A 26,174-nucleotide genomic window follows, 5' to 3' on the forward strand; every position below is an offset into this window, starting at 1 on the left:
GCCCTCTTCATACTCACCTGAGTATTAAAGGGAGTGTATTTCCTTTTAGGCAGCGTACTTACATTCTTTATACACGTGGTAGTATCTTCAGAGCAGTTACTTGGGCTTTGCATTGTACCAAACACAGAACACTGAGACTTATTGGGCATAAAGCCTCATGGTGAGGTTGGAAATAGCCACATTATTCCAAAGGGGAAACTCCATCGACAGCTTTACAGCCTTTTCTTTCCATTAAAATCAAAGAGTTTCCTTTTGTGTTAAAATACTCTCAGAATCAGTGGATCTCTCCAGAGTGACCCTTTTCAGAGCTTTTTTCCCCTAATATCTTTAAATACACAGGTCTGGGTTGGAGTCAGTTATTCCTTTATTTTTATCATGAAGAAAGGTGAATAGCATTTTTCCTCTGATGCATTATTAATTCTCTTTGTAATAATTAACTGTTACATGTATACAATTCTCTTACATAACTGAAATGGATTGCCTATTATGGCTTTAACTATTTAATAAATAGTCTTTATTTCCAAAGGAAACCTATTTTGTACTTAAAGGAGCAGCGTGACTGTTCATGTGAAAAGCCAATCACAGATTATAATAAGTTAATTGCATCTCAGCAAAGTCATCAGGTAAAGAAGTGATGCAGCGTAAAAAAAATTACCCTCCCAAAAAAGTTTCCATTAATAGCTATAATGGTTCGGATTTGCTCTGAGACAGAAATGCGCTTCAGCCTCTTTGAACAAAATCATTGATACTAAAGTAAAATAAGGATAATTAATGCTGTATCTACAGCAGGCAAGGTCCTAACTGGTAATTTCAGTATGGGCATTTCGTTAGTTCCCCCCTTGCATTTTTAACTTATTTCCAGGATATACTTCTATGACATTAACTCAGATTGATGGTTGGCTTTTGTTCCTGTCATGAATTCCTTACAGCTACACAACTCAACTACTGCAAAACAATGCAGAGTCTTCTCATAAAACAAGAATGTGTCAAATATTACCTTACATAAAAAATACATATGCAGAGTCCCAATGACAATTTACATTATAAATAACTGTTAAGAGAAAACTATTAACTCGAATTTTTGCTAGCAGAACATCTTTGCTCGACATATTCAAAATGGGATTCTTGTAGGGCTGCAACAACGAATCGATAAAATCGATAAAAATCGATTTTTAAAAGCGTTGGCAACGAATTTTATCATCGATTAGTTGTGTCGCACGATTAATGCGTCATCCGCGGCCGCCGTCACCAAATCCACTTGACTTAAACGGGGGAAGAAAAAAAAAATACGGCAGAGCGAGCCAGCGCCGCAGGGCGCAGTGTTGCCAACTCAGCGACTTTTCAGACCCCTCCAGCGACTATTTTTCAAAAAAGCGACTAGCGACAAATCTGGCGACTTTTTACGGTGTCACTGGCAGCTTTTGGAGACATGCATCGTTCCTACTCTGCCGTGGGGTGCCTCCCCCACCCCAACCCCGTTCTCCAGCTCCCGCAGGAGTCCCTCTTAGCGCTGCAGTCAGAGCCGCAGTAAGTTTACCCTCAGCGTCCAGACTGCAAATAAAGCGCGCATGCGCCGGGATTGACGGCGCAAATTGATCACAATAATTAAAATAGCCTGCGCTTTGTAAAGTGAAAAAAGTCGTAACATGCAACTTTTGCCAAAACAAATTAACATGGCACGGAACCACCATGTTTGTTTCGTTTTAAAGTGGGGAAACGTAATGTTAGTTTCTCAGGTAGCTCATCTGATGCTTTCCTTACCGTGTTAGAAGGTTACAGACAGTGATAAGGTTGGCTACTTATTTTACTTTTAATTTCATTTGAATTAGCTTAAGCAGCGTTTATATTTCCTTTATAAATAAATTAACTTGCAAATTATGAGGGCAAAAATTTTAAAGTTTAAATCTTCTGGCAAAGATAAAGTAAAGATCCTGCAATTTATGGAAGTAAAGCAGAATAAAATCCAGCAAGATCAGTAATATGTCAATTAATTATATTTGCCACATTTCCATGTAAATATCTGTTTTTGGAGGATGTGCTTTTTAGCACCCCTAGTTCTCTCATTGTTATTCCAAATACAATTTATAAATCACAGGGCTATTTTTATCTCTATGGTTAAGTATTTTCTCAAGTAGCATCTTTAACTGCTATACTTTCCTGACTTAAAAGGCAGAACTCTTCTAGTCTAAAAAAAACTAGTTTGTTGGAATGGGGGGACCTATTGTTTGAACCCCTTAGGGGCTTTAAAAAACAAAAATGTCTTTTTTTGCGCTTTATGAAACAAACTACCCTATATTTTGTGGATGTACAGCTACATTTCTCATGTAAGTTTGCGTAGTTTTAACACAAACATTTATTTTTCATATTGCACCAGTACAGTTAATGAGCAACCTGTACTTGTGTGCTTGTTTGTTCTGTCTAAAATGTTTATTTTGGAATAAAGAGGTTAATATAAAAAAATCTTTTTTGTCCAATTCATCGATTAATCGAAAAAATAATCGGCCGATTCATCGATTTTTAAAATAATCGTTAGTTGCAGCCCTAGATTCTTGATCTACTTTTCAGACTAACTGTGCAGAACCTTTATGGTGTGTCACTTTTTAATCATAACTGCATCATTAAAGGTATAGTGGAGGATTTTTGCAGATTTTTGAAAAGACTCGCTCTCTCTCTACTTAAAAAAAAACCACATGCAGAACCCTGTACCTGCTCCCGAGAGGGAATGCCTAGTAAACGCGTGCATAAGTCCATCTCTCCTCTTGAACACTCTGTTTAAAAGTTGCTGTTTGCATCGCTCATACAAGCTTACTTTCCAAAAGAAGATTTGCAATTTTTCCACTATGTGAGACTCACCACAGGTAAGTGAAAATGAGGACGAGCACGTAGGACGGCCTTACGTAAACTATCAATAGTATGATTGACAATTAGGAGGACCACTTACTATGATGATCCATCCGGAAAAAGACCATCCTCAACTATAACTTTAAGCTGTATTCAAATAAGACGGCTAATAGCATTAAACACACATCGACAAGCCTCTGAAACATGTGCAATGGATTGTCAAGTGTTGACCAAGGGTGCCTATTAATCAGTCACACTTGTCCTCACAAACTCTATTATAAAACATTGCAAAAGAAAGAAAAATGCATTTAGAAATTAAAATATGTGATGGAATCCAATTTTGAAGACAATACCTAATGGAGAAGCTATGCTATAGGAGGAAGAGCCTGCAGAGCTGTGATAGGCCAAGGCACTGGAGCTGGTGGCAACAGAGGGACTCTTGATGACCTGTAGGTTGAGAGGGGAGCAGCTGGTGGCGGTGTGGTTGGTTGAGGTGTTCAGTAGCTCTGGACCTTTAGTAAGTCTGCAAGGAGTCGTTTCCTTCTTAGATGATCCAGAGGGCAGCAGCTTTAACTCCTTCACTTTCTTTCCTGAAATGTCGCTGTCAGAGTTGCTGTCAGACTCTGGAAATGGAAGAACAGTAAACACAAAAAAGAAGGAAATAAACTTTCAAGAGCATCAATTCATAACAAATATATATATATATTAGGGATGGGACGATTTATGAAAACCGTCCGAACCGTTCGGTTCGACTGTCTCGGTTCGATTCGCGTGCGTTTCGTTCGGTTCATGCGCTGCTCCTTTTTCTCATAGGCGAAGTGTTTACACTCCAGAGCAGAAGGTGGCGGTACTGCGACGAAAGCCAACCACCAGTTGTAAACAAGACGAAGAAGAAGAAGAAGAAGCGAAGCAGCTTAGCTGGGTGTAGCAGGGGAAAAAAAATCAGTTGTTGTGGAGAATTGTGTCGGAATGGCGAGTGGGAAAGAACAGGAGTTGGAAGACGCACCAGCAGCACTTTATAGGTCCGCGATGACGGCGGAAAGAAAGTTGTGGATAAAAGTGCAACAGTGTGCAAGCATTGTGCAACACGTTTTGTTTATGCTAACAGCAACATGTCATGCTAACCCCGAAATCCCTCATACTCTGTCAGCAACCCCCGCTCCGCCCCGCTGCGCTCCAGACCGGCTGCTCAAAGCAAAGCCTGCAGCCTCCACTGTGGCTTCCGTCCGCTCCCCTCCGAGTCCCTTGGAGATAGTAGAGAGCATGCGCGAGATGATTAAATTCAAAGCAGCAAAACATACGGAAATGATCCAGGGTTTCCGCGGATCATTTAAAATAATTACAATTCATTATTTTTGGGGGGATTTTTTCATTAATTTCATAAATTTTTATGGGATTTCGGTGTAACAATTAACATATACCGAATCGAACCGAACCGAAAACCGTGACCACGAAACCGTGAATCGAACCGAACCGTGGATTTTGTGAACCAATCCACCCCTAATATATATATATAAAATTATCAGTGGTAAGGCATTCAGTAAATGAGGATAGAATCGTTTTTCTTTTCCAGTTTTAAACCAGATGATCACTAATAATTGTCTAAAACCAATGACTGGTCAAACAAGAGGTGTAGCTTGGGGCCGCACCATTAGAAAAACATGTTGGTGAAGGTTGCACTAAAGATAATTGCAATCGAAAATAGGATTTTGTTCAAATTAATATTAATGTTAGTTTGTAAAAAATACAATTTTGTTTGGCTGAAAGAGAGCCCCTACCTGAAAGGCTATCATCTGTGTCCTCCTCATCTTCCTCCTCTAGGTCATCATCCTCATCATCGTCGTCTTCGTCCCCAGAGTCATCCGATTCCTTGTTGGCTGGGAGACCAGCAGTGGGGTTACATGTTCCAGGGATTCCCATGCCAGGAATTCCAGCCCCAGGGATACTAACTCCTGGAATGCCGACTCCAGATTCTCCTCCTCGAAACAAATCCACCAGAGATTGTACCAGATGATTCTGAGAGAAACCCTTCCAGGCAGCTAAAGGGTCTGCTTGTCCCACCGCTGGTGTCTGCCCTTTAACCTTGGGCGTCTTGCTTTTTCTAGATGCATGACCCGTGGCGTGAGGTGAGGTAGTTGGAGGCTGTGACGGAGAACCAGCCTGGGCACTAGGTTGGGTCCTGCTTGCCCCTGTGCTCAGATTTACAGGCATGGATCCAGCGTCCGAGTTGGGCTGGGGGGACCTGCCCTGAGAGGCAGATTCCTTGCGAGGTTTGGTGATGAGGGCCAGGGGTGCGTCCTGAGTGGTGCTTTGGATGACTCCATTGGGGTGATGGGGTTCTGGGAGACCCAGCAGGGCACTCGAAAGGAAGAGGTTGGAGTGATTGTTCTGGGGTGGAGTAGGTGGAACAGGTGCCAACGGTGGTGAAGACAGTGACGTCCTTTTGGGGGACTTGTTTGGCCCCTGCTGCTGCTGCTTCTTCTGTTCAGCTGGGAATGTCTGCCCGAGGGACATGAGAGTCTGAGGAGAAAAAGGGAGGTGGAGATCAAGGAACGGCAGGGAGAAGGGGGCATTGGGACGCAGAATGTGAGGAACAAAAAGCAGTTACATAAAAAAAAAAATTAGAAGAGAAATGGGACAAAGTGGTGCTGCTCAGACTGTCAGTTCACATTGCTTGGATTGTTTGAGCAGGTGACAAAAGTACAATGCTGAACACTGGTACGGTTAACTGTGTCTAAGCCTATTTTTGGGAAACAAAGAGAACATAACAGCAATAACCAAAGGCATTGTTACTAGCCAAGTTTGCAGAAAGAGACACAGTGCATCCTTGTAATTAGTTGTCTGCCCATTTGAAAAGCTGCACATTCGCTATCATCCATTCTGATGGGCATGTTTGCCATTTCTGTACAAAGTTTAGTTCAATCTGTGTTTAAGCAAAGGCAGGTTAGACTTTTCTGCTTCACTTTCAACTGGATGTGATATGAAGTGAAACAAATCAATTTCACAGACCATGAAATACAGTAAAAGTCCTAAAACCACAGGGGGAATTTAGCTCAGTGTAAACTTCTCTGCTTGCCGAAACAAAAAAAGAAGTGATTTTCACAAAATAAGAAGATCTCAATACGTTTACGTAATCGATTGTAGACCTTTCACTGGGGAAAAATGAAATCTTTACCGTTAAGGGCCAAGAAATGTCAATCTTAAAAGCATTTCATCTGAGCTAACTACAAATAACACTACAAGATCTATAAGGTACAATAAAATGGAGATTAAACTAAAAGCAAGGGCCTGTGTATCAACAGGCTACTTAAAAGCAAATGTGAGCAAAGTAAAGCAGTCAAATCTATGAGTAAGCAACACATGGAAGACTATAATTGATTACACCTTAATAAGTCAATGACAACAGGAAATTTCAACCTATCTAGCTTTTAGCAACTCCTGAATGCTGCGATTGAGACACTCACTCACTGAAGTTTGATTTATGAGAGGAGGAAAGCCAAAATTGACTTTACATTGATCATCATAAAACAATAGATTACAGCCAGCTAGGCATCCATCCATCCATCCATCCATCCATCCATCCATCCATCCATCCATCCATCCATCCATCCATCCATCCATCCATCCATCCATCAAAAAACCCAGGAGATTCCAACCCAGGATCTTCTAGCTACGAGTGCTACCAATCTGTGCCGTCATGCAGCCCACAATACGGCCTGCTTCTTAATATAGGACATACTGATATAGACATATAACTGTTCTAGCAAGTGCTGGCCATGTTTTTTTTGACACCAGCAGCAAAGGTCGTAGGCAGCATAAGTTTAAATTCAAAGCAGTAGTCTAGCTGTAAAAAACAAAAAGAACGGGGATAGTGGAATTTTTTTAATTTTTGGAAGCATACATAGCCTAATTAATATAGTCTATTAACCTAAAGCAATATGCATGGTATGCTTGTTACATGTCAGGTACGCTGGTCATTGACCTTGACCAAGGCACCATACAGAAGAACTGCAGTCAGTCCCTGGACTGGCATGGCTTTCACTGCCCCTAAATAGTTAGGGACCAATGCAGAGGATAAATTTCCCCACTGGGATCAGCTTCATGGTCACGGTAGGCCACTTCTTTCATTTTATTTATTCTGCTCAGGTTACTCATAAGCCCAGAGCCCACCAAATGTTGAAAGGGCAATATTATTGCCATTACTGTGAATATTTAGAGGATGTTTTACACATTCAGCTATAATATGTCACAGTGGATAGTATGGGGGGGTGGTCATTTAAGAAGGAAGATAACTTTTAAGATTTTTTTAAGAAGGGGGAGGCCATCCCCCCTCAACTCGAGTACTGACTAAAAGTGTTCAGAAACACACAATTTTTAATGTGAATACAATTCATTTAGTAGGGTAAACAAATCTCATGTTGAGAAATTGCACACTTAAACCCCCCCTAGTGTCTGTTCTTTATAACCCCCCGAGTTAGACATAAAAATAGCATTTTCTAAGATTCAAGACTACAAAGAAGACTTTTTATAGCAATTCTCTTTGCACACCCTCTAAAGCATTTATTATTCCAAAAGTCAGGGTCATAATCCCATTTGTGGTCTTTGATCAACCACTATCCACAACGGAAATTAAACTAAAAAATAAAAATGTATGTCAAAGTGCTTAAAAATACAAAATTATCACTTAAAATAGACATTTAGATATTGATGCAGTTTGTAATACTATTACACTTGTGGTTGGTTGATTTGGTTGGTTTGGTTGGTGAAATTTGTTGGCATAATCAAACTACAGTTTAGGTGTTGACTTCACTGTTACCATTTTATGTATCAGAAGCTGAAAGGTTTGGGCACCTCTATTCTATTAGGTCCTGCGATCCCTTTTTGTGTTTTGTGTTTTCTCCTTCCTGCCTTCCATTTTTTTTTTGTCTTTTTTTTTATCGGATTAAGAAACTGCAACAGAGATGCCAATAATATGTGGAATAAAGACTATGTCTGTTGAACCATTTCTGAGTTGATTTTGTCACAATTTCGGATTCTAACTTTTCTGAACAACAAACTGACACACATTTCCTACTTATTGGTGAAGTCCATCATATTTTGATGATTAAAAAAACTCCTAGTATTGAAAAACGTTGTGCAATTTCATAAGGTTCTCAGGGCATTTGGAACAGAAAGAGCTACAGCCCCTCCATGGTACTAAAACATCACTTTGAGTTTCCACAAAATCTTATTTTTTTTCTAGACAAAACCCACCTGGAAAGTTTTTTGCAGAGCAAAATAAAAATCTTTGGTGAATTTAACTAAAGCTTAAGGTTACAGTTAAGGTCCCAGCAATGTTTAGAAAAAAACAGCAACATGTCAACGTTTGAGAAAGTTGGACATAAATGGCCTTTAACAGAAATGACTAGTTATCATTGAAATAGCATTTAATGGTTGTGAAGCAAACCTGGAAACCATGAGAGAACATTATTTGCCTCAATTGTCCAACAGTAAGCATTAGGGATATTTTAACTTCCCTGCTATCCTCCTTGCTGTGGGTGGTGCCAAGATGAATAAGGGTCCTTGTTTGGCCCTGTGGTCATCGGCTAACAGACTTGTGTAATGTCCTATTTTTACTCAAGGGAGAGAGAAAATCTAGCTGACTTACTGACAGTTGAGAGAAAATCGGATCAGCTTAAAACGTGTTAATAAATAAGAAATACTGAGGTCACATTTATTTTTCAGGATTTTTTGGGGTGTCAATAGTGTGACAAGCATTATTTTTACAGGAGACATAAGCGCACCTTGGAGGTGTGACAGGAGCAGTCTTTTGACTTTGGCTTTAAAACCAAAGTCCCCCATGTGACTATGCAGACGTCTACTTTCTTCTTAGGCCTGTGGGTTCACTGGTAACAGTCATGTGGACAGCTTTTAGCTGTTGGGTTTTTCTTGAAAAATGTACTGACTGGCGAAAAGGTTTAACAAAGTGCAGGCCATCTGATAGTAATGATGAAGAAGGGAGATAATCATAGCTGCAGGTCTCACCGTATACTCAGCTTTAGTGAATAATTTAATTATAGTCAATTTACTGAGGATAACTTTGTTCACTGAAGGTGGATGAGCAGCTGTGGTTCTCCTGATTGCTTCTCCCAACACACAATGTCTCCACTGCTGTCTTTGTGTGAATGAGTAAAAACAAGGCATTTAACTGCAGTCATCAGGCAGGCTTACCTGTTTGAGTCTGAACTCACTGATCTGCGCCAGTGAAGCTTCCAGCTGCTTTTTCTTGTTGGATTTGGCGGCGCTGGGCACAATGTGCCTTGGCGGCTTCATTGAGGACTTCTGGGGGCTCGATAAAGGCGAGGTCAGACCAAAAGGTTTTGGGGAGGTAGATGCCAGGAGGGTGGAGCGGGGAGGAGAGGGGACAGAGAGGGGTTTAGGGGAGGAGCATAGGGAGAGGGGCAGGTGTTGGGGAGAGGAGGAGGGCAGAAGCTTGGGAGGTTTGGGGGATGCAGTACTGGAGGGGGCTCTTGGCGATGTGGTGAGAGCTATTGGGGAGGAGGTTGGTGATGGCTCCCGACGAGGCTGGGTGAGGAGTGCAAGAGGTTTAGGGTTGGCCGCCAGACCAGTGGACTGAATCACACTGAAGTGCTGCTGGGCCCCTTCAGTCCGGGTCCTGGAGCTCTGCAGGCCGTGGGGCGAGACTTGAGACAGGACGGGGGGAGAGACAGAGCGGGGTAATGGCACAAGAGTTGGGGGGTTGGAGGGCACCTTCTTGGCTTGGTTGTCAATCTTGACCTGGACCTCCCTAGAGAGTGGCCGATCACTGTTTCCAGAGCCAGTGCTTGGTAATAAACCCTGTGAAGGACATTAATCAGATCGTTCATAACCTGAATGGAATAACAACAACAAAACGCTTTAAGCCCTTATTAGTCCCTTTCTATCTTTACCTTCTTCTTTATCCGTTTTTCAGACTCGGAAAGTTCACTCTGTTTATCCTCTTCATCCTCATCCTCCTCATCATCATCCTCATCCTCGTCCTCCTCTGCGAGGTCTTCCAGATCACTGCTGAGAGAGCCATCGCTCGAGCTATCTGAGGATGTGCCTGATTCACTGTGACTTGGCATCGAAGCTCCTGTTGGCTTCCTTCGGGCCTTCTAAGTTCAAAAACAAACAGAATCAGTTTCATCCAATCAGACGATTCCCCTTTGAACCGAGGCGTTCATGTGATGAGCACCAACCTTCTCTTTAGGTTTCACAGTCGTCTTTTCCACCAACTCTGCTGGGTTATTATGAGGGCTGCTACGGTGGATATTAGACGGATCAGAATTCTTGTTTGGCTTTGTTGGTGCCTGAACAGGAGTCGGACTCGCAGAATAGCTCCCTGATTGTGTGGTGGGAGGACAGACCCCGCTGCCATTCACGGCACCGTTCACTCCTGCAAGCACAAAATCTGCTGCATTACTAATCAGCTTTATCTTTTCTGAGAACTTTGGCAACAAGGGGATAATTGAATATCTGGGACTAACTGCTTGATTGTATGAGGCTAATAAAAATATTGATTTATACATGTATCTCATCAAACATGCTGGCCGTATGAGGCACAAGCTCAACATGAGTGGTTTACATAATAAAAGATAAATTAAAAGATACTGTGAAATTAAAAGAGCACAAGAAACAGAGATTACAAGAGGGAACATGAGGGAAAGAGCCAGAGAAAGAAGTTAATAGAATGACTAAGTGAGCAGTGGAAGTCATTAAATCTATCTTGAAACAGGGAAAATCTCATCATAGGGCAAAGTGGATTTAGGTTGTGGAGGAAGACAGAGTGTGGAAGAAGAGAGACAGATCAATGAAGGGGTCTTTAGCAAACTGCTGTACCTTTAGGCAGGTCGTGGCTATTCTTGCCAGGCGCCCTGATCTGAACTGGACTAGTGTTGTGATTGGTCTGAATGTGGGGGGTGAAGAAAGGAGGGAAGCCAATGAAGGAGGGGAGAAAGGCAGCAGCTCCGCGTCCATGGGCTTCAGCAGCTCGCCACCACTCTGAGAGAAGAGGAGGGTTAATTAGTGGTACAATTTTATTTCACTGAACTGCTGCCCAGAAATCAAACGTCGTCTTATTACCAGTCAGTGCTCCTAACTGTGGGTGGGTAGCCAGAGCAGCTGACATCCCAATGGAGCCCAGGCCTCCGAACTCGGGCCTGCCCGCCCCAGCAGTGTAGAGGGCTCCAAAGGCAGGGTGGTTCACCAGAGGGAAGGCACTTGACAATGTGGAGCCAATGAAGGGCTGGTCTCCTACTCCTCCAAACAGTCGGCCTTAAATAGACATAAACAAAGGAAGGGGATGTCTTTAACAGCTGGCTGTAGAGCGACAGGTGTACGAAATGTGAAACCTTACATCTATCAGAAACTGTTTTCACGATTTAATTAATCATAAATTAGGCGTGAAGCTCCACTTTGCATAACCTTACCAAATCTCCTTGTCCATCTGTAAGCTCTTTCTAATTTTGGTTTTGCACAGACCTTTGCCCTCAAATCACCTCATTTAGGGTCTTAGGTAAAGACTTAACAGGGTTTGAAAGGAGGATTTCAGTGACATTTGATGGGGTCACTTCTTCTGACATTACTAAGAAACTATATAAAGAACAAATGCTTTCCATTTGTCTTGGAATTAGGAAACATTTTTCTTTGACTACGTGAAAATTACACTAACTTTTCAGTGGCACAAAATACAAATGCTTTAGCTCGATACTTATATGTGTAGTGTAAGCACACACAAACTTCCTGATATCTAAAGCTCTAAATCAGTCCCAGTATATGTTGCAAACTAAAAATAGCTGGATAAACTCAGAGGGGAAAAATAAACCATCTATATAAAGGTGTAAAATGCAAACCCTCCTTCCATCCTCCTGGCATTCAATTCCAGCTCAGAAGAATACTTCATCAACATCATCATCGTCTAGCGTTTCCCTGAGCACAATCATTTCTGGCAGGGGCGACTGCCACGTATTACCTCCTCCCAGAGTCAGATGCAATTTGATGTGAGCATATTTCATGCAAATTCAATTTCTATTCCAGAAAAGGAAAGCAAGCCTGCCCGATGCCTCTGCATAAGCCAGGTAATACACAAGTAAAAGTGATGACGGTAGAAAAGGAAAGTGTTGTGCTCAAAGCTGCAGATGAAAATGTCAAACTACTATACACATGCACACATCGCTGAAATGTAGAGCAAAGCGACACCGGAACACGGCATTTTCTGATCTAATGCAGTCAAGCATATAAAAATAGGGTCAGTTATAAATTTTCTAGACTTAAAAATGAAAATATGCAGAATCCTGGTGTATTTTTAGGTGTGAACAAACTGTCTGTGGTTATGTGGCCTTGCCAGCATCCTGGTGTGTGACATATGAGAGTGCAGCCCTTTGTGCTGGCTTCAAGGTCCTTCTCTGCCACGAGACAGCAAATTCTGCCTTTTGAATGTCATTAGAATATGCTGAATATGTATATGTGCCCGCCTTGCCAGCGTCAGCTCGTGGATACGAAGATAAACGACTCCCCCCACTAAAAAAAAAAAAAAAAGGCCGGCCACAGCATTCACTTACGCCTAGGGTGCCCACCTCTCCCCCTCCTTTCATTCTAGCCAACACAAAGTGACATCTGCAAATGCCTTTTCAATATTAATGCAGGCTTCCAGAAGGTGAATAATTAAATCTAAAAATCTGAAGTGGGAGAGAGGCATGGGAAAGACATACCTCGGATTACCTACTCACTCTTCCTCACGCTGTGTCTCTCCCTGTTTCTCCCTCTCACTCCCTCGCCCTGTTTTTCATTCCGCTTCAATCCTTCCTCCGCTCTGACAAACTGCACCGCCTGCTTTTTTTCATGTTTGGATGCTGCCGAAGGGGGATTAATTTGTTGTTTGTTGCAGTCAATCAAATTTCCACAGACAGATTTAAGTTAATTGCATCCGTGAGTTGATCCCATAAGGAGAGAGCGCTACAAGCGTTGATCAGCTTTTATTTATTCTCCAAGTGATATCCTCATCAATGACACACGCAAACAGAATCGGTGCTCATTTCTGGTGCTCTTCAGATTCTATTTTCTTAAGTGTTGCGGGCAAAATTGCAAAGAACTTTGAATCAATGTCTGTGATGATTGTAGATCTATCCAGCCCAATAATTATGGAAGTTACCTATTTACACCTGAAGCATATTTACCTTTGAGAATGAAAATTCTCCTCTGTAAAATGAAGACTGGTCTCACATGTTTTGCAAACAGCATTTTGCAAAAGTATATATATATATATATATATATATATATATATATATATATATATATATATATATATATATATATATATATATATATATATATATATATATATACATATATATATATATATATAACTGAGATTTCCTCTAATTGGTCATGTAACAAAGTGAGATTTGGGGTATTATCTAACTCTGCTTTAAACTTTACAACTTTAATTCAGACTGTTCCTTTGATTTATATAAATATATATGTTCACTGATGTTCTCCAATCCATCAATCAACAGCTGTATTGATTACTTATTAATTAGGTGACTTCTGAAGGCAAATGGTTACAGCTGGTTTTGATTTAGGGGAATCAGAATAAAGACGGTTAAAGGTTAATGAATGCCACAATTCACACATTTTTTTACTCATTTAAAACTAGGGGTGTAAATCACATCCATCATGGCGATTCGATTCAGTATCGATTTCCTGAACCAACGATTCGATTATTTTCGATACTCAAGAATACACCACGATTCGATTCGATTCGATTAATCGATTAATCGGTTATTTTTTTTATTATTATTATTTTTTTTTTTTACACCTTACAGGCTAAACAAAGTTTCAAGTTTGAAATAAATCAATGAAAGCTGTAATATCATTATGCATTTTCTTTAGAAACAACAGCAAATAACAGAAGTAGAAAAGTTGCATCAAAAAATACTGCAAAAATACTGCACAATATCAGTGTAATGAGTTCAATGCAATACCTCGGCTCCAGAGAAACTGTCCAACATATTTTTTTAGAATGTAATAAATATACTCAGGAAAGAGAGATGTTGCGTAGAGAGTTAGACAGGAATAAAAATAAACTAGATATAAGGAAATTGTTTCAAAGGTCATCTGGGGATGTAGTTTTTGGTAGTATTTTTTATTTTCTAAGAAGAACGGGTATTTTAGGGAGAATATAATAATTTGTCTGGTCCATACTCCATTCTGGAAGGTGGCGGTAATGCACCTATAAGTTGTTTGCCAACCGCCATTAAATAAAAGAAGAAGAAGAAGGCTCCAGTGTCGACGTCACCGCCCCCTTGAGAGACGCTGCACCTCTCCCAGATTGTAGCTGATTGCAAACAGTGCCGCAGACAGGAGGCCGGCTTGTTTTGTTTTTATGACCGAAATTGCGGAAAACAACTCGTGAAGTTCGACCCGCTAGAAGAGCGAGGTGCGCGAGACCGCTGGGACCCTTTTTCCAGCTGAATCTCCGCTCTTTTTTCCCCATTGTCCCTCCGTCGTCGGACTAAACTCGCCCCCACTTCCTCATCGCCTCGGCCGTATCTAGACCCACAGCGTGTAGCCCAGACCACGCTTCAATACTGAGCATAATTTAAAAATGTCTGTGTCAAGCTTGCTGCAACAAACTGCTGTAAGAGTATAACCAGGAAGAGCGGTAGGAGGGCATAATAGGTTTAGCGCCACCGCAGCACGGGAGGGGGAATTACACCCAGGAGCAAATGGATAAAAATAGACCGGAGGAAAAAAAAAACATGAATCGATTCTCTTGCGGACGTGTCGATGCATCGGATCGTCGGCTTTTGGATCGATGCATCGATACAAAACGATTATTATTTACACCCCTATTTAAAACACAAACTTCATAGACCTTGCTGACCAATAGATGCTGCAGCGGATCTCTACGTCACTTCCAGAGTTGATTCTGGCTTTTTGGATAATTTTTGATTGGCCTAACTTCTTGATTGCACTGAAGGTCATTTGAGGACATCAAAGTAAAGGGATGAAAATAGCAATACAGGCTGCTGTTTTCAGATTTTCATCTACAATAAAATCTTTAAAACCATATCATTTTTCCTACACTTCTCAATTAGATTCTAGTTTCCATTGGTCTATAACACTGTATTTATGTGAAGATTGTTTGCTGCAATGTGAAAAAAAGATATAAAAGAGGTTTACTTTGGATATTTTTGTAAGACACTGCACTGCAAATATCTGAAATAGAGTTTAGATACTACTGTACGCATTCCTTCCCATAGAGTCTATAAAAAAAGACTAGCTTGCTAGATTCTCACAAAGTAGGTAAAAGTTTAGAGCCAACACTCTGCCTCTAAGCCTTTCATCCAAATCCAAAAATCGCTTATCTAGAAAATCTGAGCACACATAGAAGTACAGAGGGATAAGAGGGATGCATAATGCATAAGAGGAAGATGCTCCTAATGGCTTCTTCTTCTTTTTGGGCAACACTGAAGATCCTAACGACAACACAAGGAGCCTTTTTTTTTTTTTTTTTTTTTGCTTTCTCCCACTTCCTCTACTTGGAACAGCAAGGGTGGAAAAACACACTACAATCACAGAGAATGCTGGAGATCATATTTCCAACTTAGTGCAATAGCAGTAAGAGTGTAAAGTTGCTTTTATACAGATATAAAGTAGGACTATAAGAAAAACAGCAGCGCATTAGGAGATATGAGCAGAGAGGAGATGTCAGGATAACACCTAGAAATATAAACACATTTACACACACGTACACAAAAACAACGACGCACACTCCATTTTGCCTAATGGCTTTGACCATAACACAGAAAGGAAGCTGGAGGCCGGACAGGGCTGACTAGACACTGAGTGGCTAACAAATGTTAAATCATGCAGGCAGAGGCTCTTTCTCTCCATCTCACACGTAGAAACACACACAAGCACACACACATGCGTGCGGAGTGGCGTGCTGAGCCTGACTCTAAGGCAGCTGGAGCCAGAGAGCTGAAGGTTGTCAGGAGACATGGCGAAGCATGTGTGTGTTTCTCACACAAAAGAGCCCCCTAATTGTTTGGGATTCATTAATGCAGCAGCTTTTCAATTGCAACCCAAGCTGTCAGGACAAAAAAAAAAAATCCTCGAAGCTAGGAGAGAGGTGTATTCACACTGACTGCAAAATAACTGTATAATTAATACTTGCGGAAACTCGTTTTTCATGTTAAAGAAATGAGGAGAATTCTGAATCATATCAAGACATGTAAGTGACCACATTAGAGTCCTCTCATGGATGCTGGAACACTTTTCGGTATTGTGTGTCGGCATTTCTAATCCGTGCGGGATTTTTTTTGACAGATAGATTGACATATTGGGGGGACGGTTTCTTACCAGAGGTGTTGAGGGTGGATCCCAGTGTTGAAGGACTTGGAGCCAGGCTGCTCTTAGAGTGGGGCGCAGGCGATGACGAAGAGGAAGAAGAAGAGGAGGAGGAGGAGGAAGAAGAGGCCGCAGGGGAGGAGGTGCGAGCAGCAGACAGGGTGGGCGCAGGGGAGGCCAGCCGCTCTCCAGACTCCATATCTGTCAAACACAATCCAATCAGCAGGGTTACAATAGCAAAGCACATCCACAGAAACACACACTCGACACGCACAAACGTATACCGTCACATCACACCTACACCACACACACAGCAACACAAACAGACGCACATGCATACACACAACGCACCCTGACACTTTTCCTTTCACATCTCACTTCCCCTGAACAATATTTCTATTTAGCCATGCTCACTGGCTCCCAGCAGCTATTGATTGAATATGGGGTACGACGGAGGATGACATGTTTAAGGACTGTGATAACAGACAGAAAAGCAAAGCAGGGTTTTTAGAGTTGATGCAAAATAAATAAGAACTGTTTCTTCAGCAGCAGAGGGTCCTTGAAGTGGGGTGTGTAGAGAGCGACACGGGTCAGAGAAAAAACTCCAGCTCAAATATACAAATAACACATTTGTCACTTTTCCTTGTCATTCTCCGTCTCCCTGATATGCAGGAGCGTATCGGCAGAACTCCTGCGCACCTGTGCATCTCATCACAACACCTGTGTTTCACAAAAATAGAAAAAAAAAAAAAAACTCTCCTAACACCTGCGTGATGGAGGCAAAGCAAGTATCTCCCAACCCTAAGAGGATCTCTTTGAGGCCTTAAAAGACTGCATTGTTTCAGGTCCTTTGAGCTGGAGCTAAAACCAAATAGAAGTGTTTTTTACTGGAGGTGTGCTTTAAACAACTCGGTGGCTTTCCATTAACAGTCTCAAAGAGTCACCAAACCAGCTATTACCAACCAAGCAGCTAAATAAGCCCTCACCTGAGGCATTCTGGTCATTCGGCAGCCAAATATTTTACTCATATTTGTCGGCTTTAATCCCCTTTTGCTTACAGCTGAGAGGACAATGTGTCAGTGCCCACACAGCCGCTGACTGGTGGAGCCGAATAAATACAAAACAGTTAAAAGGAAATGACAAACACGTACACACTCACATGACTGGATATACATACTCTGATTTCACCCCCCCCCCCACTACACACACAAAATCACCTCCCCTGTCTATCACATCAACCTGACTCTTTCTCTCTTCTCTTTTTCCATATCCCTCTGCCTGACACTAATCCAGGGCTGAAAATCCCCTTCAAAAGCACAGTTTGCAGATTGTGTTTTACAGGCAGGCTTTGTTATTGTGTCATTACACATAAACAGTCTCTGCCTCCATCTCTCCTTCCTTCCCTCTCTCCTGCCACCCCTCCACCCTCTCCCTCCATCGCCCCTCTGCAGTGGGAGCAGAGCCACTGATTAAATCTCTGAGACAAAAGCTGCTATCCTCTGAATATCAAGTATCAGCCTTTCGCCAGGAGCAACACTGACAAGAGAGAGGGAGAGAGGGAGAGAGGAGGCGCGGATGACAAGAAAACCTGCTGCAGTCCGCGGGGAGGAGGCTGGTGTGCCATCGGACTTGGGCGGCCATGACGGCCACTGCTGCAGAGGAAAAGATGGAGGCGGTGTAATTATGAGTAAGGTCAAAGGTCCTCCGACTGGACCCTTTAAAAAAGGTGACAGCACAAGCGTGGAAAAAAAGCCAGATTGCTAACCTTTACTGTGAGTAAGTTAGTGTTACATATTAGTTACAGGGATAACATTTCTGGGTGAGTGAAGACGAAGAGTTTTAGTCTTTCACCTAAGCCAGATTATATAGAACCATCACTGGCTGTCACACTTTAAGCTGTTTTGCTTCTACCGTCACCTTTTAAACACCAGGTTCGGGTGAAAAAAGACAAACAAGGAAAATAAACAACAACAAGAATCTTTCGCGATATTAAAAAAGGATATTACCTTCCCCCATAAATGCTCAAGATGACAAATCTAAGTATCATTAAGAGCGTGATGAAAATGAAGAGGAGCTGTGGCCCTTCGTAATTATCATAATGCACATGAAAACAAAAGGCTCGCGTCTCCGAGGACGAGCGAGCGTACGTGGTGTCAGCTGGTAAGTGAAGCAGATCATTCCCCACCTTTTCAGGGAGAAGGAAAGAACCAAGACACACAGAAAGAAAGAAGGAGAATAAACTAGACAATGCGCTCTAATTTTGTCAAGAAAAGAAGGGCAGAAGTAAAGAAAAAGAGCAGAGAAGATAAAGCGCTGGCTGTAAACTATTCCTGTCGTTTCTCAATATCTGCACTTAATGCCTCGCCTTGTCAAAACGTGATGATGTGAGCAGAATTGATCCCCCCCCCCAACAAACAACAAAAAACCAATCCCTCCTTTGCAGAGGTGTAAAGCAGAGCTACCCTCCCCCTCATCTTCTCTCATCTCTTACCATCTCTCAAAGGGCCTCTTTCTGGGATGAGAGATGGAGAGGGAAAGGACAGCAAGGGGGGGGGGGGGGGGGGGGGGGGGGGGGGGCTACGAGGCAAGTCCATCTTCCTCTGACAACTACAATCTGATCACTTAGAGCAATTAAATCTAATAACAATAATAAGATTGAGCTCTGCAATATACCACCAAACGCATAGCCACAACAATGATTGCAACAATAATAGAGCGCCAAGGTATTTAAGGATCCAATCCTGACTTAATTATAAGAAATTAAAATGGATTTAGCATCGGAATTAGCTTGATTTTATAGGTAATTAACAGCACACAACAGTGGTGGAATAAGGCGAACAGTATAATCTCCATGAACGGCTAAATCAATCTGACTCCAACAGCAACCAATCAACGCTGTGCGCTGCAGCCAGAAACAGCAGGTCCTTGCAGATGCAAGGAGAGGCTGGATTTATGCTAATGGATGAACTATGATTTATAAGATGTGTTCCAGTGCTGGATTCACAGTCACGTCCACAAATACGACACAGCACCCAGCTGTCAACGCACGCACCTAATAGTGGCTGGATGCAGCGGCCCTTCAGGAGATACTGTTGCTATAAACAGCTCTGCGCTTTTATGATTCCATGTGGCCTTCATATAAGAGCCTTCACTTGTCAGTCGCATCTAAAAAAGGAGGGCACAATAGCATAAGGGAGAGATAGCGTGCATGCATTTAATGCTGGCAGATATGCTTTATATTGGGGGGGTTGCATGTAACACTGCTTGATTACAAATGCAATGGTTTCACAAAACGACGCCTGTGGAAGGGTTTGTTTGGATGTGTGTCACAGCCTAAACTATAAAACCTCCCGTGTGTCTCAATCCTGCCCCTTTTCTCCTTACCCATCAACACACACGTGCACACACACACACCGACGTACACACAGTAACAGATGGCTGATACTAACTGAGATAATCCGCCAACAGAGTCATCAGCATGGATCAGTGGTAATCAGAGTGTGGACACAATGTCTCTTCTCCAGCCGTAATGGAAGGAGCGCCTGGCGCAAGAGAAGGGAAATGCATTATTCCCCCATGATGCCCTGACCTCATTCAAAGACACACGGTGGCTCCCAGCTTTCTCTCTCTTTCTTGTTCCCCCCCTCCTCCTCCTCCTCGCCACAGACGACAAAGACTATATGATCACTGCTTTTGCAACATTCACCGTTCTCCTTTGGATCGCTTACTTCCTGCCTTTTATTGCGATCACCAACTGTTTCTGAGCTCAGACCCCACTTCATGTGAGTCCTGCACTGAGCAGCTAACAGGGAAAAACAGCGAGTCAACATTCCAAGTGTGTCATGTTGTGGGTTACAGGCAACAAAAAGCACTGGAGTGAGTAATCAGCAGCTGCATTTAAGAGACACAGAGATGTTTGTTCACTTTTTGCCAATCTGCCTCTTTGAAAAAAAACAACAGAAACCATAAAAGGACGGTAATTTGTCAGTGTGATATCAAAATCCTCTTCTTCTTATCAGGTGACATCAATACCTTTCACGGATCTTTCACTAAGCACACACCCACACGTCCACAGGATGACTTTCTGCGGCACTAAAATGATTCAGACATATTTTAGTTGTAGTTCAGGGAAGCTCTGTAGTTGTTTTAGCCGCTCTCTGTAGACACACCATCAGCATATGGATGTGGATGTTAGACGGGAATGAATTCTTTATATGTCAGCTCATCTTGCTTACATCAAAGTGCACGAACAAGTTCCCTCGGTGCATTTTTTCTGAAGCCACCCCTCATGTAGCAGCACCATAAGCCAGGAAACGACATAACCAGCTGTCTCTCTAGCAGTAAGTTACAGACTTTGTCCGGTATCAAATGTCAACCCAGAGAACATCTAAAAAGTTACGAACCAGTGAGGTTCAGTTGGGACAAACAGTAAAGTTTTATAGAAATGTATTATTGTTTTGGCTTTAGTTCTGCTTCAAAGTCAAGTCGAAGTCTTAGAAAGAAACAATGCCATGAAAAGAAATCGTACTCATTGTCAACAAGTTTTTTGACCTGCTGCATTAACAGTACATAGTACAACTTTACAGGTCAGTATAAGACGGTTGCATATAAGGGGTGACAATACATCCAGGTCATGACACAATAGCATCAGTTCACTTTTAATAGCATACTAGCAGCGTTGGTTACATCATGGTATAACAAACAGCAGGTTCAGCTTACCGACACACACACACACACACACACATACACACGCACACACAACACTCAGTTTATCAGAACAATGGTTTAGGAAAAGATAGGAATCATATTAATCTTTAATTTAACAAGTAGAATAAATGTTTCAGCGATTGCTAAAGTTGTTTTATGGATGTGATTAGATCCAGGTTTGGCTTGTATTTCTATCTGATTTATTTTCTTAGCTTCTTTTTGTGTTCTCAAAAATAAAACAGAAGTTTGCAATAACCTCAGCCTGTATTTCAAAGAATCTTCCTACGGTGTAGGACTATAAGGCAGAGTTCGGTTTATATGTTTCAGGTTATAAACCTAAAGTTTTTTAGGTACTCCAAGCCTTTAAGCTTGGAACTGATAGCATTCTATTTTAGATGCTAAATTCAGTATCTATTCAAAGGCAACAGTTAGCGTGGAGGAATTTCCTCAGACCGAATACAAAGCATGTAAACACAATCAATCAATATTGTTTTTCTAAATGAGTGCCCACAATATAACCACACAAACTATTTGAAAGTAGAGACGGTTTGGTCCAGTAGATCTGAAATGTTGAAATGTTTTTCAATTTGTTTCTGACAAGAATCGACGCAGATGAGAAGGAGGGCTATTATTTTTGAAAATTTAAAAATACCATCTTTAATATTTGTTTCTTTTTTTGCAGTTTAATGTTATTGGCCCATCAGAAAGTATATATACCCTTCTTAGTAATTAGCAATAAAAAAAAAATTGAAAAAAATTTAATTTTGATAATTTTCTAAGTATTTGAGGTTTGAAGGTTTGCTTTCTGATACCCTGACCTTAATCACCCTCCACACATTAAGGTCCGGACTGTGGCCGGATCATTTCAGGACGCCATGTCGGTAAAAACCAAAAGATAATTTTAAATCTAAACCTGAAAAGGCCTGAAAAAGGACAAACTTCTAAATATTAACATAACTATATCAAGACATAATTTAACATATTAACGTTGCCAGATTTTTTGCCAGTCATTCTTGTTGATATTATTATGACAGATGAATGTGACCTACATTAATATTCCTAAAGTATGAAAAGACAACAACCCCATTACCTGCTCATATTCTGCTTTGGGGCTTAAGAAAACACCATCCATTATAGTTTAGCTTTATCAAACTCTTAGTATCATATTCTTTAATACAGTGGTAAAAGACCATCATCACCTGTCTGATTACTTTTAAATAGTTAAAAAAATCCAGATCTGAATTATTTAAACATATATATATATATATATAAACATCACAATGAAGACTGCCAGTGGTAGCAGCAAATGGTGCCAATGGATGAAAGGGGTACAAAGATGCAGCAAGACCCAGTGGCCCATCTAGGTGACAACAACTAGAGTGAGTCAGACTCCTCCCTCGGCACTGCTCCTGCACAGTGACAGATGGCAGAGCAGGGCATGTAGGGGGTGGGCACGCTTTCTCACCCTGCCTTAGCTAGCCTTGGCAGTTGTTCTGGCCACAGGTCCTATTACAGACACACCACTGCCTGCTTTTCTGTTTCCATGTAACACTGGAGCTTACCAGGCTTACTACTTGCCAGGGTGAAAAGGTAATGATATGGTTGAGTGTGGCGTTAGCAATAAAAGACTTTCCATTCTGTTTTCAGTTCACACGTGTGTAACCATATAGTCATAAGAGGCTTTAGATGGGAAAGCAAGAAGCAGAAGGCGTGCCACATACATTCTGTATATTTTTGAACAGACAAGAAATTATCTCTTGCCAAATGGCTTTATTTGCCTTTTCAAGCATACTGTAGATGCCAGAGGCGGGAATCAGAAGCCCTACTCACCATCCGTCTCCGCTGGGTTCCCAGTGACAATAATGTGATTTTGGGACATGGTGATGACTCGGTGGAGGGGAATAGGATAGGCTTGTCACTTGTGTTTGATGTCAAGCCTATGTGTGACAGAATAGTGTTACTCAGCTCAACCAGACACAGCACTACTCCCATTTCCTGGCCATAAATAGAAGAGAAAGAGGTGGTTATAAGGCGTGTTGTGTGTGTGCATGTGTTTAGGAGAGAAAATATGCCAGTGTGTGGGTTTGTGTGTACAAGTGCGCCCAAACCAACCATTCTAAGTATCATAAAGTAAGCTAAATAATAAAATTCTCATCTCTTCCGCTCGTTCGCATCTGCATCCAGCCAAAGCTAATTATTCTCCCCATGGTAACGTAGCGGGGTCTTCACATCAAAAAACCAGAAGTGTGCATCAGGCAATCATCCCTGATGAATCTGCCCTTCTCCCTCTGCTAGCCCCTCACACTTGTCTGTCTGTCTCGCTGCTTATTTCATTTTTTTTTTCCTGTTGCACAGACTGAACCAGATCTGTTTGTCATTGGCCGCACAGCGTCTATAAGAAACTAATGACTCTGGAGCAGTTTGGAAACACGCATACACCGTCCCCGTGTTTCAGAGAGTTCTGTGTTTGTTCGATATGTATGCACACACACAGGGAGGAACAACGAGTTGTTATCTTTACTAGACTTTAAACTTTACTTTCTATGGAACTTCACCTTCTGTAACTCATTGTCAAACTGCTGATTCACACCAACTGAGTCTGCAACTTTGTTTGAAACGTTGTGTTTCGATACCAGTTCGGTGTACAACAAACTTACAGCAGCCTTTCACCTCAAAATGTGACCTGACATGACACGGCTAACCTTTGCACTACAAGGTTTGCTACTCAACACTATGAAATGCCCACCACTTGACAGAGAGACTGATTTATCGGGAGGATTAAGGTTTAATGCAAGGATGTTTTATTTCTAAAAGAAAAAAGATCAGCAGTGGCACATAGCTGAGTGTCAGTGACTAGTGGGACGAATGTCCCTTATGGGAACCATGCAGAAACAATGTAATTAAACAAAAAGAAGTGTTAATATTCCTTCATCTTAGCAATTCCGTGTCTAGTATGTTATTAAAATAACAATACAAAAACCTAAAACAGAAGACAAAGAACAAATCTTCACTAAATAACAGGCCCAGGCTTCCCAGCTTTCTGAGTAATTAGAATAAGCATTTAAATCAACACAGTCCTCTATAATTAAATAAAATGAATGTGACATAATTCAGTATTTTGTTGTAAGTGAAATTCTGGAAAAATCTTAATCATTCTGCAAAGCTTTAGATTTATAAAAGACAGGACAAAGAGGAAAGACTAAATAACTGATAAAAATGTAATATAAAAGAATCCTAAGGATTAAGGAGAGTGGATGAAAAGCAAAAAATGGGCTAAGGTGGTACTCTTGATATGCATAATGTAAAAGTGATGCATGTCGAAGAGCTAAATAAACTGACAGCGAAAGAACAGTGGAACTTGTATGTAAGAATTAAAGGAGTCTCTTTGTCCATATGCATGAGAGGAAAGTGTTTAGTGTCCTATTCCGCTGTAAATCCACTTGTAAGAGATCTCTGGGCAAATGTGACAGGACTTTGATTAGAGGTACAGTAGCAAAAAGGTTTTGCTTTGTTTCTAAGTGCTAGCAAAAAAAGCTGATTTTATTTTTTTGCTCATAGGCTTGAAATAGACTGCTGGAGAAAAACAAAATGAGACACTGATACTTTTACTGCATTACTGCATTACATTTTCTATACTGTTAGCAAAACTCATGGCATCACTGATCTGTATTTATATGGATGCGGAAGATGGAACATCCATCTTTATTACAGATAAAACATTCAAAGGTGAATTGAGAACATTTCTAAAAAAGTTTTCTTAACATAATAAGAGTTTGTTTTGTTGGACTCTTTTTCCCTAAAGTAAAAAATAACTACATTTGATTTTAATTCAAAAAATGTATGTTAGACAGAGACTGCTGAGTCACTGTTCAATAACGGAGAATCATCTGTCTGCACCAGCTATTATTTTAAGATAAGACGAACTCTGGCACTCTTATTTAGAGAGGAGCATGTTAGGACAGGTGGTTTTGGTAAACAGTGGTTTAGGAGTTTCCCTTTTTTTGTGATCAATATTTAACAATTCCCCTGTTTTGCCCTTTTCCAGTACATACAATTTTATCCCTCTATTTGTTTATGTTAATAAAAACAAAACTGAGAATTATTTCTCATGTTCTTTGTTTCAATATGAGTCAAATCAGGTCAGGAACAGGCCAAAGGCTGGGAAGCATTTATGAGGATTATCTTATAATTCCTTTAGTTTGGTATGTCTCATTTTTTTTATTAAAACAAAGTTTACACACAAAAGAATTGTGTGCTTTATAGTACTTAGAGCTGGACAAAATCATAATTGGCATCACAGACCTCATTCAATTAATAGCATTTAAAAAAGGAAATTAATTAATATTAGTTAACAGAAGCTAGCTGGATCTCTGATTTTACTAAAATATTCTTAAACTCGAGCAGAAACCAGCAATTTTAAAGACTTGTTTTCTGAACTATATAGAGCAGCATTATCTAAAAAAGTAACTTTACTAAAAAGTTATAGGATTAAAGATTAACATAATCAACCACATTTACTTTTTAACAGGTTATTCGTTATCTTGATTGATGCAGGTTTAAGTGTCTGCCATGATGTCTTCAGAAAATTTGTCTAAATAAGAAGTCCTGATAATTTATTTTAGGATGAAAAAACTACTACTACTAAGTATTTTGCTTATTTGATCTAGTTGATTTATAGGATCCTTAGAGGAAGCTGAAGAGTATATCCAAGCTTTGCTAAGGAATGCATTACAAGAGGAAATCAGGCTTTTACTGTAGTTCACATTAGCATTATGACTTTATCAGCACTTGTAAAAGCAGATTGCGATCCAGGTCAACTTCTTCTGTCATTCAGCTGACATTAGATTATCATAAAACTACTAAATGGACTGAACCTATGTGCTGCTTTTCTAGTCCTACTGGCCACTCAAAGCACTTTAACACAGAAGTTGAATTCACCAAGCCACACGGACAGAGCACACACCGATAAGTAAGTAATTGAAGTGCCTCACACCTGAGATGAACCGGGAAAAGCCGACAACCTCACTACCTTTTTATTTGCAGAAAACTCCTATTGCTGAGCCACAAAGATCCCCAAAACATCACATGTCTAAAACCTTGTAAACATCAATGAATTCACCTATGAGACATTTGATACAGTCATTTTGTTAACTAGTGTTTTGGTGCAACAAACTTGGATCAGTGACTCAGGATTTCAAAATCTAAAAGGTCAGTCTGATTCAGATTTCAGTTACAGGCAAAGGACTTTTTGG

At 41.0% G+C, this 26,174-nt stretch overlaps 1 protein-coding gene across 14 annotated transcripts in view; it reads right to left on the minus strand.

Moving 5' to 3' along the window:
- The window catches only part of baz2ba (bromodomain adjacent to zinc finger domain, 2Ba), an 83,815-nt gene that overhangs the window by 22,467 nt on the left and 35,174 nt on the right, over nucleotides 1-26,174 (minus strand). For 13 of the 14 annotated variants that reach the window (XM_038268052.1, XM_038268057.1, XM_038268051.1 and 10 more), the window contains exons 3-10: nucleotides 16,228-16,416; nucleotides 10,945-11,136; nucleotides 10,702-10,863; nucleotides 10,062-10,258; nucleotides 9,771-9,977; nucleotides 9,052-9,678; nucleotides 4,620-5,361; nucleotides 3,195-3,464 (exon numbers count right to left, since the gene is read on the minus strand). In XM_038268052.1, the coding sequence (XP_038123980.1) occupies nucleotides 3,195-3,464; nucleotides 4,620-5,361; nucleotides 9,052-9,678; nucleotides 9,771-9,977; nucleotides 10,062-10,258; nucleotides 10,702-10,863; nucleotides 10,945-11,136; nucleotides 16,228-16,414 (2,584 nt within the window). In that variant the 5' untranslated portion in view covers nucleotides 16,415-16,416. Of the gene's footprint in view, nucleotides 1-3,194; nucleotides 3,465-4,619; nucleotides 5,362-9,051; nucleotides 9,679-9,770; nucleotides 9,978-10,061; nucleotides 10,259-10,701; nucleotides 10,864-10,944; nucleotides 11,137-16,227; nucleotides 16,417-26,174 lie in introns of those variants that run through there. The other variant, XM_038268047.1, reaches the window with a different exon arrangement.

Source organism: Cyprinodon tularosa, unplaced genomic scaffold, assembly GCF_016077235.1.
Source record: "Cyprinodon tularosa strain WSP-4 unplaced genomic scaffold, ASM1607723v1 ctg691, whole genome shotgun sequence".
Lineage (NCBI taxonomy): Eukaryota > Metazoa > Chordata > Actinopteri > Cyprinodontiformes > Cyprinodontidae > Cyprinodon > Cyprinodon tularosa.